The sequence below is a fragment of the Acartia tonsa genome, chromosome 9 (genome assembly GCF_053477335.1).
Source record: "Acartia tonsa isolate MP-2025a chromosome 9, ASM5347733v1, whole genome shotgun sequence".
Taxonomy (NCBI): domain Eukaryota; kingdom Metazoa; phylum Arthropoda; class Copepoda; order Calanoida; family Acartiidae; genus Acartia; species Acartia tonsa.
In genome coordinates, this window is record NC_137268.1 from 27336805 (window position 1) to 27352874 (window position 16070).

The 16070-nt window shown below is 29.4% G+C and overlaps 1 protein-coding gene across 2 annotated transcripts in view; it reads left to right on the top strand.

Moving 5' to 3' along the window:
- The window catches only part of LOC145328656 (muscarinic acetylcholine receptor DM1-like), a 73066-nt gene that overhangs the window by 23462 nt on the left and 33534 nt on the right, over positions 1 to 16070 (top strand). For both annotated transcript variants that reach the window (XM_080172429.1, XM_080172430.1), the window contains exons 6-8: positions 965 to 1031; positions 2019 to 2055; positions 3324 to 3403. In XM_080172429.1, the coding sequence (XP_080028555.1) occupies positions 965 to 1031; positions 2019 to 2055; positions 3324 to 3403 (184 nt within the window). The remainder of the gene's footprint in view (positions 1 to 964; positions 1032 to 2018; positions 2056 to 3323; positions 3404 to 16070) is intronic.

The following is a 16070-nucleotide window of genomic DNA, read 5'->3' on the forward strand; positions in this document are numbered from 1 at the left end:
ATAAAAATTAAATAACTTCTCAATTTTAAAGACTGTTATCTGTTGAATCCTAAACAAATTATATGATTAACACCCTTCTATAATTTTGTTTAATTTCAATCACTACTTGCCCCCCCCCCCCCCCAAAGACTAGAAAACTGTTTTTCTCACTCAGAAATTGAAAATAATTGGGGGGATGAAAAAAAAATGAATATTTCTCTAACTAATGAGCTCCTAATGACTTTCATCGGTATTATTTTCTAATAAATATACTTTTTTGAGGTTTTCTATCTATGGAAGGTGTCATTCTTGTCTTAATTAAAGTGATGTTTGATGTACAAAAACCTAGAATTTAATATAAGTAAATTTGTGTTTTAAAATTGAATTACAAATTTTGAAGAAAAAAATTGTAATTTAGAAATTTTGAGTTGTATTCACATGAATTTTACAAAGTAATTAATTTAAAATTATAAGTAAATATATTTGGGAAAATAAAGTTTTTTCTTTTACTTTGCCCCTAGCATTATCCTCCAACGACAAAAATAAATGTGGCGTTCCCACAAAGTGCCTATTGAGAACTGAACCACCCCCCCAACCTGTATTTTTAAATCATTTGAAAAAAAGAGGAAGGGGGAGAACTTTCTTGACCTATAAATAACCCCAACATGGAGGCCTAACAATGCGGGGCCTATACATACAGTGCTCAGCTCTAACCTTGCACGGCTACCCACCCAATACTCAATACAACTTAACCTAAACTGACATACACTAATAATAAACCAAGCAAAAACGACTCCACCCTTATATTCATTTTTTTCTAATTAGGGTGGGGGTTTGAGTGTTTAACATTAATATCATAAAAAAAGAGCATGAAAAGCTATAAAAATGAATTTATTTTTAAATCAGATTTGAATATAAAAAGATATTAAATTTTTTTTTTAATAATTCTACAAAAAGAACATTCTTATATGATGATTGATTTTTCTAGTAAGTAATGCTAGCGTGATGAATCTGCTAATTATATCTTTTGATAGATACTTTTCGGTTACAAGGTAATTATAAAAAATTTGGATCTACTGCAGTTCACGGTAAAATATTGCTGGTAAGCAATATTTCCAAAAATCCATGAATTTTAAAGGCTGCTAGCTGCCAAACGACGGAACGTACAGATCATGCCCGCACACTGTTTTAAGCGGCATAAGAAGGCCTACAACTAATCTGGAATAGCCGTAAATCAATAATGCATAATTTTCTCGCAGTGCAGAGAAATGCGCGAAAAAGACCTATTTTACACGTTTTTTCTTCAGTGAAGCTTTCCCTGTGCATAATTAAATCTTGGCTATTCCAGATTATTTGTAGGCTTTCTCATGCCGCTTAAAATGGTGTGCGTGTATGAGCTGTACGTTCAGCCGGTTGGCAGCTAGCAGCCTTTATAATTCATAGATTTTTGGAAATATTGCTCACCAGCAATATTTTACTGTGAACTGCAGTAGATCCGAAAATTTTAGGTAAATGGCGTGTAAAGGGTTTTGCCCCAGGGGGTGATAAACACTGGTGAACTGAAAAATGGGGATGAAGGCTGAGAAAATTTCCATATCAAGGGGAATTGAAAAAGTTAAAACTATGGAGGGTATAAGTTTTTTTTCTACTATGCCAAACCCCTGTAAAGGGGGGTGAGCCCTAATTCTGCAAGGCTTCATAGAAACCTTTTATCATAGGTCCTGGGAAGGCTTATTACTATTTTAGGGATGAGTACCACAAACCTCCTAAGAGAAATTGCTCCTTAAAATAATTAACCTTCCCCATTTTTAAAACTTTTCTTTTAAAAATTAAGATTAATTAATGAGGAGTTGGGTCGAATTCAATCAAGTGCTTCTAAGGCCTCTAAGAGTGAAACCGCTAGCAAATTAATAAAGAAATAAACGAAAAACTTCGTCCAACCCTGGGAAGGGGGGGGGGTGAAGGGGTTATGTGCTCGACTCGGCCTTTTGGTGGAAACCACCAAACATTTCTTTTACTAATTATATATTATTATTCAGGCCTTTATCATATAGAGCAAGAAGAACCACGAGAAAGGTAACATATTCTTTTTTTCAAAACATACGTATTAGCCCTAGTTAAACATAGATTCGCCCACCGAAAAAAGAAGAAAAAGTTTTTTTTGCATGAAATTTGCCCAGGAATAAGGTATTACCAACAAGCGAAATAAATCTGAAATAATATTCAGGGGGCAGATGTAAAGGTCGTCAATTCTACCATGTGTTGCCCCCCAACGACAGCTAAACAATACGTATAGGTTTCGTGATTTCTTTTCAAATTAATTTCGTTGTTAGTATAAGCTGTTCGCCATCCGAAAAAAGAAGAAAAACTTTTATTAAATACAATTTTCCTTCTTACATTTGTACATTCTTAGCAAAGCTACTCTTTAATGCTAAATTTCTGTTCCTTTGTCTGAAATTTTTGGGGAAACGTGGTTTTATCTGATCGATGATGGCTAAAATTTTATGTTCAAATTTCCATCATTATTGAGTATATTTAGGCTGTCTGGCTGCAGTTTTTTTCATGTTCTTTTGTCTTTTATAACTGATTTCCACATATCTCTATGTTTGGGGTTGGATTTTCAAAATTGTAGTAACAATAGAAAAATTAAATTTCCAGATAAATTATCATACGCTCTCTATTTCTCTCCTGATATCTTTTTGAACTATTTTGCTTGGCTGCATATAGTTGTTATCATCCTTGTTTTTGTTCTTTAGAATTTCAAAATTATATCAGAGAAACTAAAACCACAAATTCTACCAAAATTAAATTTAATTAAATGTCATAAGTTTGGCTAATTTCATTTTCCAAATCAAATTCATTTATAACAAGGTAAAATTTATCTTCAGTTTGGTTATATACATAACTGTTTTTTTTATATCTATCTATATATCTATCTATCTATCTATCTATCTATCTATCTATCTATCTATCTATCTATCTATCTATCTATCTATCTATCTATCTATCTATCTATCTATCTATCTATCTATCTATCAATCTATCTATCTATCTATCTATCTATCTATCTATCTATCTATCTATCTATCTATCTATCTATCTATCTATCTATATCTCTATCTATCTATCTATCTCTCTATCTATCTAAATATCTATCTATCTATCTATCTATCTAAAAGCATGAAACTATGAGTAAAAGAAAATAAAAATTTAAGATAAAATGTTGTTTTACTTTTAAGTATATATAATAATATATATATATATATATATATCTGTCTGCCTGTCTGTCTGTCTGTATATCTATCTATCTGTCCATCTATATATCTATCTATCTATTTATCTAGGCTGCTGTTATGATATTTCTGGCATGGTTGCTGTCACTGGTTCTCTGGGTACCTTGGATCTATGCATGGCCATACATAGAAGGAAATTTTACAGATGATTCACTAAATAAGTCTGAAATTATAACTTTAAATTAATAGGTTAAGTTTAATTTTTTTTCTTTAAAAGTCAAAATTTTTATAAATGGTATATATAAAAGTGTTAGGTTTTTTTGTCAGTAACTTAAGATTTTAATAAAAACTACTGAACCGATTGAGTTCCTCATTTAAGAAAAGCTTCACATAGGCTATTTAATATTTAGATGTATGCCTTGGGATGGTATTAGGCTATTTCTCTACTTTTTTTATTATTCAAAAACAGAGTTTCTAGATTTTAGAGACGCATTTTACATATATGAGTTATTTTTCCATTAAAAATTTAGAAGTTATACCATTTAAATCAATTATTGTCAATTTGACTTTAGCAAAACTTAAACTCTAAAATTAAGGATTTACAATTTTTAACTATTAGATTCATGTGCCATACATAGCAATATTAGGAACCATTCTTAACATATCTAGCTTGACGAAGTTCATAAAATAACCCGACACCTCCCCGACATCAAGCAACCACGCTAATGCCGCGGGTAATTTTTGTAAACAAATATTTGTGTACACAATTCACAGATATGAAGTGAACAGTGTAAAACCAGACATAAATAAATAATCTAAATATAAAAAAAAACAAGGATAAATATAGCCATAAGCAGCGGAAACAACAAATTAAAAACAATATAGACAAGAATAACAAATAAAATCATAATTTGCTTGTGTTACGATAACGCCAAATAGTAGTGAAGGAAAGGGATAGGAAGTAAAGTAATGGAAAGTAATAGTCAGTTAGGGGAAGTAAAGGGAAGTTTAGGAAAGAGGAAAAAGGGGATGTAAATGGAAAGGGATGGGAAGTAAAGGTAAAGGAGAGTTAAAAATAGGATAAGTAAAAAGATAATAAAGGGAATGGAAATGAAATTGAAAGAGAATGTAATTTTTGTAAGTAAATGATAAAGACAAATAATCAATCAAATAGTAATAACAAAGAAAGAGAAGTAAAGGGAAAGTGATGGGTAAACATGGGGATAAAGTACAGGAAGAGGAAGAAAAAGGGAAAAGTACATAAAGGGAGGAATAAGTTAGGGAAAGGGGAGGCAATAGGAAATGGAAAATAAGGAAGAGGAAGTAAAAGGAAGTATAATTAAGAGAGAGAGAAGTAAAGGGAAGAGAAGAAAAAGGAAGAGTACTTAAAGGGAGGAATAGGATAGTGGAACCAAAGGGAAATGGGGAAAAAAGGAAAAACGGAAAAGGAAATAAAGGAAAGTTAAGTAAAGGGAAGAGGAAATAAAGATATGCAGAAGTGGATTTTCTGCATTACGAATAAAACTCATCATGATATAATACTACAGAAGGACAAGGACCAACAGACCCTAATCCTAGAAAATCCGTACAATAAATAAAAACTAATGAATGGTACCCATCCATTACTTATATCCTAGCCATGGGCGTATGAAAGGGGGTTTCAGGGGGATGTTATTGTCCAATCATCACTATGTAATGCACGCCAATGATTGCAACCATAACAAAAAAAACACGAGAGAGGGTGAACATCCCTTGAACATATTTTTACATTAGGGGTAATGAATTACAATTTTTTCCTTATACCAAAAATACCCCTCCTCTCAAAAAAATAGTTCAGGGAGAGGGTTTACTCCCAATTAGGGTTATACTTTTTGGAAAGCGTACCGGATTGGAGAGTTTCCTTTTTGACACCAATCACATCTAACCCCACTTAGTTAATATGAAGTGCACGCCAATAATCATAGCTGTAACATTCTCCTAATATAATTAATTAAAGCATAAATATAATTGAAAATATATTACCTCGGGGTAATGGAAAAAAACACGAACATAATGTATATGTACAATAGTTAGATACATGTATGGTATTATTATAGATTAGGAGGAATATTTTTGTAAAAGATAGGTTAACAAAACTATGGTACTAAGAGAAAAAAAGGTTATATTTCAAGAAATGATGTAAATTATTAAATGTTCAGTATCAACCACATAAAAGCTTAGTTTCCAACTAATAATTTAAGAAAAGTTTATACAATATACAACCCCTAAATAAAAAATAAAACAAAGGTAATGTTATTATAAACACATCCAATATACAATAGTATATTTGTGTATTTGACTGAATAATATCATACACCTATTTTCTAACCAACAAAATATTAGACTTACTAGAGAGTAGAGATGACAAAGATAGATAGCTATGAAAATACAATGCTATGATATTTTACCTAAGATCAATTGAACAGAATATTCTAAAATGTAAATGAAATGAATGATTTAGGATTAGAACAAACAGTATTTATAAAAATTAAAATTAGTAAATTTTTTTAACAGTAAAGTTATGGGATTGAAAATGTATAATTAAGGTTTAAATACCTAAAAGTTTACATTTCTAGATTTAAGAACTTTAGTAATATGAGAGGTAGTGCAAATTAATAGCTGTTAATAGCTAGTTAATGCATTGTATTTTAGACATTTTTGTCTATAATATGATATGATAAATGATTTTTAAGTATTGCCCAGAACTGGTTATATTCGGCAGGTATGTCTGCTGGATTAGAACTGGTTGTCAGCAATACTGAAAAATCATGTATAGAATAGAATTACAGACAATTTATAATGAATATCAAAATAAAGATAATAAAATTGAAAAGAGTTTTAAATCTTATATTTTTTCATTTAATTATCTGTGGTAAGCTGTCCATAATATGATGAGATAAATAATTATTCCACTCTTTAATTACCTCTTTAATTTACAAAATTTAAATATTTAAGAGGTATTATCCGAAAAGACCAAAATAGCACAATTGTTTTTGATGAATATATTTGCTAATTAAAAATTAATTATTAAATCTTCATGTTCAAAAATATTATTTACATTTGGGTTGAGCATCATATATATATTTGGACGAACACTGGTTATCCAGCTGATTTCTACTACTAGGATAACCAGATATTAAAGAAGCAAAAAAAAGTTTTCTTCATAAAATGGTGTTTTATTTGGTAAAAAAGGTTAAAACATAAAAATTAGGTAACACCTATACAGCCATAAGTCAGTCAATCTGTAATATTAAATGGACTGCAACTTACTTTTTGCTAAATAGAACCCAGAATCCAAGAAATAATACTTGTGACTGTTTGTTAACAAGGATTTGTGTTGTAAAATATAAAAGATTAAATTTCCAGATATCTGGCTGGATAGTTTCATTATCTGCTATCCAGTCAGATATTAAAAAATGGCCACATATTATTCCAAGCCTGATATCTGGCCCAACTCTTATTTACAGTTCAATATATTGATGATAAATGTAGCCAATCAAAAAACAATCATGTTCATATCTGGATGATTTATTTACAAATATATGCAAAATGTGTTCATTGAATATCTAAACAGAGGACCAGAAACATAATATGTTGTATTTGTTTACGAATATGGCACATTAGTACTAGATATTTGATATACTAATGTTGTTTTCTGTCTATAATACTCAAATATTATGTTTTTCTTGTTATGATTATTAGGTTCATAAACATTAGTGTATTGATTAAAGAAAAAGTATGATAAACTTTGAAAATTTACAATTGATAAAATTCAAATACATATCTTATTGTAGATTAACAACTTTATGAAATAAAACCTCAATGTTTCATTTAATTTACAGTAAAAGAGATGAAAAAAAACTTAGAAAAGGTAATCTAAAAATGAAAAAAAACATTTAAAAAGAAATACAAGTGATTATCTATTTGTATGAAATAATAATAAAATTCTTAAAAGCAGAAATGTTTTAATAAAAGTTTTTTTTTTAAAATGACATAATATCAATTTGTTCTTTTTATTTAAATTTTTGTGCAGAATTCTAAATACTTTTGTTTGAATAAAATGAGATTAAACATATGAGAAATGAAAGAGCCTGAACTGTGCTGTAATAATAAGAGGATTTGCATATAGATTATTTTACTTCAAAGATATGCAAAGAATATCTAAGGTCAAATTAAAATATTTCACCAAATTTTCCATCTGTTGGTTTTATGCATTAATATTCTAATGAGAGGATATAATTAGGATAATTAAAATATCCCACACTAACTGCTATGGCATTTTTTTCTGAGGTTGCAGGTTTCAAACCAACAACTTGAACTTTAGGTTTAAAAAAGGTTTTAAGGGAAATTTGTTTTAGAAATGATTTCTTTTTTTTTAAGGGTGCCTTTTTATAAAGTTATGAAATCTTTTCCATTTAACATTCCCAGTATTTTTGCAAAGGCTAATGCATGAAACAGAAAACAAATGTCTTGATATAAATATACAATAAGGCTAAGAAAATTTCAATGTGGAGACAAAAAAACTTGTGCCCCCAGCTAAAAAATTTAATCATCTATTAGAATATATACTGACCTTGAAAGTGGCTGTAAAAATAGAAGCATCCAAATTTCACTAAATTTATCTTTCCCAGTTTGAAAGTTTTGAATGAGCAGTAAAATAAGTTTGAAATTGTTATGGAGCCTATTTTACTTTATTGAAAAGTAAATTTCCAACCAAATTTTCTCTTATGATGCATGCACTATACCTAGTTCAACCTCAATTTCTCATTTTTCATGTTCAAACTGATGGATTCACAAGAAAATCAGTCCAAATTTAAAATTCAATTTTTCCTTCAACATTATAAACATAATTTATATTAAAATTGAAAAATATTTTTTAAATCTTAAGGTGGACATGTTGATGAAAGAATCTTTATTTTCTTTGTAAATACTGAGGCAATACAGATAGTGAAAAGAAAAGTTGTATATATTATGTACAAAGCTTGTCTTGTGTTGTAAAGAAATCTTGCTAAATGTTTTGGCCTTCCCTTTCCCTTTTCTGCAGTAAGAAATAAAATAAAATAAATATCTTTTCAGGGGCCAGTTTTTCAACAAAAATAAAGCTGGGTTTTGCAAAAATATATAAATGTTTTGGACAGGTGCGTAGTGGTGTGCAGATATTATTCTTTTTTTATATAAACAGATTTTCTCCAAGATATCTTTTGATTCATTTATATTTTCTACAGTTCAACTCATTACTAGGATCTATTGACTTCATCTAATTGAGGTTAGGTGCTAACCCATCTTCAAAAGTTTTTCAGAAACAAATAAAGTTATTACATAAGAAAGGGGAGGTGGAGAGAGATAAGACTTTCTAATGATAATGTTGGGTTTAGTATTTCTTTTAGGTTTTAATGCTGTGTACTTGATTAATGTCAAAAAATATTTTACTATATATACAGCATGACCCTCGAAAAAGTATTTTTAAGCATCTGCAGCCTATATTTCTCAATAAAATATTAAAAGATTCATATGTACTTGTTTTCTATAATTTTCTACATCAAGGGATATCAAAATATTTTTTTTACATCAATTAACAGCCGAGATTTTTAAAGCCAAAGTTTGGAAAAAGTGCTTGAGAAACTGGATATTGCTAAATATTTCTTAGTTTTTTATTAGTATATTACTTTTTATCAACCAGTTAAAAAAAAATAAGAAAGAAGAGCAAGTTTACAATTGATACATTTTTTATTGCAATAAAAAACGTTACTTTTACATATAAAAAACTACTTTTCAAATTTTACTGAATACATTTTTCTTATAACCATTTTCCTTCAAATCTTATAATATCTCCCACTTATCAATATGACCTTAAATAAACCCCTCCCCAATTTATGCTCATTACCGGAAGCATTAGCGCCACCTTTACCAATAAATTCACGCCCACTCATCAAATTAATCTAAGACACATAAAAATTATTTAAATTGTTAAATGTTTAATAAAAGTTTGTAGCTGTAACTTTTTGGTTTTTTAACTTATTTTCATAAAATAAAAAGTGTTTGATTTTTGATTATGTAAACTTTCAATTTGCTACTATTTTTTATAGGATTTCTTTCTCTAAGGGTGTTTTTGCAATTTACACCAATCTAAAAATGCCTTTTAGAGCAAGTGAAAAAAGTGCTTTCAGCATGAAATAAATTTCTTAGAAACATCTTTATATAAGTTTTATAAAAAGTATTGAAATTATGAGGAAAACACGTCATTTCACTTTAAAAAACATTTTTCTTGAAAAGTTACTTTTTCCTCAGCCAATTTTTCAAAACTTTGGCTCTAAAAATCTCAGCTGTTAATTGATGTAAAAAAAATATTTTTATATCTAATTATGTGGAAATCTACAGAGAACAAGGACATATACATTTTTTGATAATTCATTGAGAAATATGCTTAAAAATACTTTTTCGAGGGTCATGCTGTATATTATATCTAAGATACAGTAAAGAAATTCAAAGACATCCTTCTACTTTACTATTCCAGATTTAAAAACTGGTATACACTATACAGGGAGCTGCTTGGAAGATTGTTTCTCAACTCATAACTTTCCACAATCTTGGCTAAATTGCTACAAAATTTTATGAGAAATTTTCCAAACTTACATTAAATATTGTTGTAAATAGGGCAAACATAAACCTGATATATATATTTCTCTATTCATTCTTATAACAAAGTTATATTGTGCTCAAAATATTAGAATTCTAAATTTATGAAATTACATTTATGGTTAAAAAGATTTTACAATCATTTAGATATTTAAATATGAAGTAGAAAATAAAATTATCACAATTTAATTAAAAAGAAAATGTGTTGTCTAAGCAGCCAAAGATTTTGAATTGTTTTGAAATAATAAAGAAAGATATCCTATTCCCTGTTTATTTTACCATTAATTATTTACAAGAGTTCTCTGTCTCAACTTCTTTTGTTAAAAGTAGAAAAAGCAGAATAAATTTATATAGATTACATTTAAATTGGCATATTATACACATTTTATCTTAACATGTTTGTACAAGACTTAACTATGAAAAAAAAATCTTTAAGTAGGGATTCAAGTACTCTAATTCTCAATCTTACAGATATAGATTTTAAAGTATTTATCAAATTAGATAAGACAAAAAAATTATTTATTATAAAATTTACAGTTTCTCCTAGGATTTGACATTGGTCAGAGTTTTGCTAATTCAGCATCTACCCCGAGAAATTTAAAATACAGGGTCATACATATGATTTATCAATTAATTATCTTATATAGAGTAATTCAATTAAATTCTTTGAATTCATAATTTTCAGAGGCAAATAGCTAAGGTTTAAATAAAAAATTGATAAATACATTAATAAAGCTTGGGTTAAAAAATATAAATATAAAGTAGGAATAATTTTTGTGTGGTCTCCTGTTTCTATCTCTCCTGATATAATCTGATATATCAACAAGTATTTTTTAACACAGCCACTTAGCTAATATATCAACTACAAAAATGAAGAGTATCAAATTTAAAATAATTTATTTAGAATAATCAATAAACAGATGATAAAAAAAACTACCACTTATTATGATTATTGGACAAACTGTTTAAACGCTGCTAGTTTATATCAACCAATCAAGATTTAATAAAGTGCCCAAAGCTTCAAGCCAATTAATGTGAGGAGGTGTTTTTATAAATTATTTAATACCAATATAAATGGCATTTTAAAGCTTTCTCCCTCCATGGTTTCGATGGTTAATCTCCACTTTTGTTATCATTTCTGTAGTTGAGCCACTTTGTGTGAGTGTGTTATTCAGAAAGTAAAACCTTGCAATTTTTCTTTATAGATATCCATGGATGAAGGGATAAGATAATAAGTTACAAATTAATCAGAGATAGAGGAGACAATGGGCTGTTTATTACAGAAGTCCCTAAAGTTTACAATATATAATGTTTGTTATTTGTTGGCAAAACAACTTTGGGAACGTTTAATGGATTTTGAATGGTTGGTTTATAAAGTTGAGTGTCCAAACGTTTCAACGACTAATTGCAATCTACAGAAGGGGTAATTTGATATGATATGATATGATTTATTAGCAGTAAATTACAGATTAATTTTACAAATAATTTAATACATTTTAAATTACATCATTTTTATAGATATATTTATTTATATTGGCATAATTAGGGTAACTGTACTACAGGGCCTTTAAAGTCAATCTTGACTGTCCTTCGGCCCAATTTTCATTTAATTTTTAAAAAAAATATTTACAAGTTTCACAAATAATATAAAATAATATTAGCTATTTACAGGGTATGGCATTAAAGTAGCTTACTGGTTGCGATATTCAAATTATATTTATATTTTTCCACAGGGATAACACTTTCTCTCCCTGCATTGAAATGTTTTGTACTTTGATATACACTTATTTTTTACATATTTTTTAACAGCTTTGGATGAATTTAATGATCTTAGCTCACCTGCCCAACTATTCCAAATTTTCGGGATTTTTACTGAAGGGAAAGTTTCATAGATTTTATAATTTGGCTTCTCTACTCTAAGACATTTTGATCTAGTATTTTGCAATGGTGTTAGAAAATTAAGCATACATTTGGGAAGTTTGTTTTCTAAATATTTAGAGACAAATTCAACTACATTTGCATCCCTTAGGTCAAAAATGTTAAGAATATCTAGTTTTCCCATCAGGGGCTCGGCATGCACATTGTACTTAGCATTTAAAACATTTCTTACAGCTTTCTTCTGTAGGTTATGAATTTTTGTGATATGCTCATCCTTTGCCGCCCCCCAAACAATTAAGCCATACTCTATGTGGGGCTTAGCGAGGCTGTTGTAAATTGTTTTTAAAGTAGTGGTTGGAAAGAGCTTTTTTGTTTGGGATAGGGCATAGACTGAGCTTGCTATTTTATTTTCTACATAGTTTATATGTTTGTCCCACTTAAGTTCATCATCTATAAGAACACCAACAAACTTGAAAAATTTAGTATTACAATCTCTGCCAATTCTTTCAATTTTTTCCCCTCCTATTTTTAATGTGCATAACTCTGGATCAAATGGCTTTTTATGTGGGCGAAAAATCATATATTTAGTTTTTGATACATTTAAGGCTAGTTTATTTGCTCTAAACCAATTTTTTGCTTTATCAAGTTCTAAATTAGAATCTGCAATTAAGTCATTTAAGTTGTTGTTTGATTTGCTAAAAGTAGTATCATCAGCAAATAAATTTGTTAAAAAGGATGTTGCATTTGGTAAATCATTTATGTATAGAATGAATAAGAGTGGGCCTAAAATACTTCCCTGTGGAACCCCTGTTTGAATGATTTTTTTAGCTGAATTTACACCATCGATTGTAACAAACTGTTGCCGTCCTATTAAATAGTTTTCAAACCATTTCAATGTATTTTTAAAACCATAGTGTTCAAGTTTGTTTAAAAGAATTTTTATATTTAGGACATCAAAGGCTTTTGAAAGATCTAAGAAGATGTTTATTGTATATTCAGGGTTCTTTTTATTTAGATTTTCATAGATATGCTTAAGTAAATTTAATAAAGGCTGTGTTGTGTTATGATTAGGACGAAACCCATATTGATATTTATATAGGATATTACAATCTGATAAAAATTTGATCATTTGTAATGCAACAACTTTTTCTAAAATTTTGCTAAATGCTGAAAGAATAGAAATTGGACGATAATTAGTAAACTTATTTCTTTCTCCTGCTTTAAAAATAGGTACTACACGAGCAATTTTGTAATTTTGTGGTATGAATCCTGTTTTTAATGATAAATTAAATAGGTATACTAACGGATCAATAATTTCATTTATAACTTCTTTGATAAGAAAGATTGAGATGTTATCCTCCCCACAACTCTTTTTGCTTTTAAGTTTATTTAGAGCATACAACAAGTTCTTTTTAGTTACAATACCAAAATTGAAATTAGTATTATTTTTCTCCCCAAGAAAGCTATGAAAATTGGATTCAGAATTTGGTATATTTTCTGCAATTTTAGACCCAATACTTGAAAAAAAGTCGTTGAAACCATCAGCTATTGACTTTGCCCCTGAATATGATTTTATGTCATCATAAAAGATGTTAGGTAGACTTTCCTTATGCTTTCTTCCATTTATAACTGAGTTTATAAGAGTCCAAGTTTTCTTAATATCATTTGATAATTCTAGAAATTTATTGTGATAATAATCTTTTTTTGCCTTCCTTAATTTATTTTGGTAAAGCCGATTTAAGTCCCTCCAATCGTTAAAATTAGTTTCATTAGGGCATTTTATGCGTTTTTTAAATAACTTATCTTTTTGTCTTCTGATAGAAAGTAGTTCTTGTGTCATCCATGGATTTTGGGGGTGTTTTTTTCGATTTTTTCTTCTGTTTGAGAAGGGAAAACTTTCATTAAATTCCTTTTCTATTTTATTCTGGAATGACTCAAAAGCTACTTCCGGCCTAATTTCATTCATAACACTGTCCCAATTTGATTTTGCAAATTTTTCTTTAAAAATATTAATATTTTTCTTAGACATACTTCTGACTTTATCTTCACTTATACTATCCCTTTCCTCCTTCCCCTCACATGTGTGTGCTAAAAAGACAGGTAAATGGTCTGTAATATGTTCTAGTATTAACCCACTTTGAAAATTTAAATTTTGTTTGTTAGAAAATATATTGTCAATACAAGTGGCTGTGTTTTCACTTATTCTAGATGGTAAAGTTATAGTAGGCATAAAGGAATGGCTAAGCATCAATGATAAAAATCTATTTGTAGGGGCATGATTTAGATGTGATAAAACATTAATGTTGAAATCTCCAGAAATTAAAATTTCCTCTGCATTTTTAAATTCCTTACAGTCAAGCTTTTTGAGAATAAGTTCTAAGTCTTGTAGAAAGATATCAATGTTACTATTTGGTGGGCGATAAATGTTTCCTATTATCTTATATCTGCCGTTTTGTGTAAATACTTTAATAAACATGCTCTCAAGAAACCCCTCTTTAAAGACATTTAAATCCCTTAACTCCTGAAAGTTTAGTCCCTCCCTTATTAAGAATCCGACACCGCCCCCTTTTTTCCCCTCCCTCCCTTTGTATACTATAGTTTGATATTTGTGAATATTAACATCCTGACTATTTTTTATGGCCCACAATTCTTGAAGTGAAATAACAGAGAAACTAAATTTTTCATTTGCTAAATTTTTTAAAAGACTTTCTAGGCTTTTACAATTTTTTGTAAGACTTCTTATATTATATGATAATAAGGAGCAAATTTCTGTCTTTTCCTTATACAGATCATTAAATTCTTCCAAGCTGAAGTAAGAACATTTAAAAAGATTTTCATCTACAAAATTATCAATCATTTTCAATATGAGACCAATAAGCTAAGTTTAATGCTACGAGAATTAAAGAAAATATGAGAATCATAGTCCTGATTAATGTGTAAAGTTATATATACAGGCGAATTATTTCAGTTGACAGATATATAATACTTTTAAAAGTAAAGATAATTTTAACCATATTGATAGGAATAGAAAGTAAATGAAATGAACCTTAAAAAAAATTTGATTTAAAGCTATACATATGAAGCAGTGTTGATAAGATTTGAATGGCATTAAAAAAATATTTTCTTTGAAAGTGCAACTAACTTATTAGTTTTTGATTTCTTCCTTTTTAACTTTTTTTACTAATTGATCTACCTCTATTTCAGTTAGGGTGCATTTGCTTTCGTCGTCTCCAAACTGCTTTGTGATGGGTTCCCAGGCACCGTCCCGCTTCACCTGCATGTAGATGGTCCCGTTCTGGTCTGAACTGAAGTTGTTGATATCTCCATTTCTCTTGAGCTTCTTCAGGTGTTGAACCAGCATGCCCCTACGCTTTGTCAGATGGAAACAGATAAAGAAGTTGGGGAGTTTGATGTGTGCCTTTTCTTCTTTGGATTTAGCTTTTCTCCTTTCTTCTCCTTTTAGCCCACCTCGTTTTATGGCCTTGACCAGACTGCTATAGGCACTATCATTGCAGCGATTGTTGAATTTAACCAGAATAGAACCCGGCCCTTTCAGTCTGTGGCAGGCAGCCAAGTCGCTGTCTGGAATTTCGATGCCATAATGCTCTAGGATAAGTTCCTTGGAATGCTCTTGGATGGTTTTATTTTCTTTTTTCAGAGTCTCGTCCGATTTGATAATTGTCTGTAGATTTTTAGTTGGGATGTCTGGACTGTGCAGGATGACATTACTTTTAAGGTTTCTTTGCCAGAGATTATCATTATCATCTTTCAGGCCTCTTATTTGTTGCTTTGTGTCTTCTTGTTCGTCTGGGTGAAAGTCCTTCTCACGCTGCTCAAAGATGGTTTCAAGGGCACAAATGATTCCTTCAAAAGCTTGGTTGCCATTACTTATATCTTTTTTCAGACCAAATTTTAGAAGGATATTTGACAGTCTAGTTAATTGATCTTCACTAATAGTTACTTTTGAAGCTGGCATTTTGGCTGTCACTTGAAAAAAAATTCGCTGTATCTGAGTCTAACCTTTAACACATATGTGGTAGTTTAACCTTTACACCGGAAGTTCACTGCTCGCCGGTCAAACTATAACTATTTTGTGTATTAATATTGTGGATGTACATCAATTTATCCGACATTGTCTTATCCCTCTATATCCCAGAAATTAATACATGATATGATATGATATTAGTCGATCTATAAGCGCGGTGTTTAAAAAGTGATATTCTTACAAATTCCATATATAATAGACGGAAGGTTGGACCAAGCGAGTTAATATGGTATGCTTAATTGTCTTGTTAATCTTCCCAG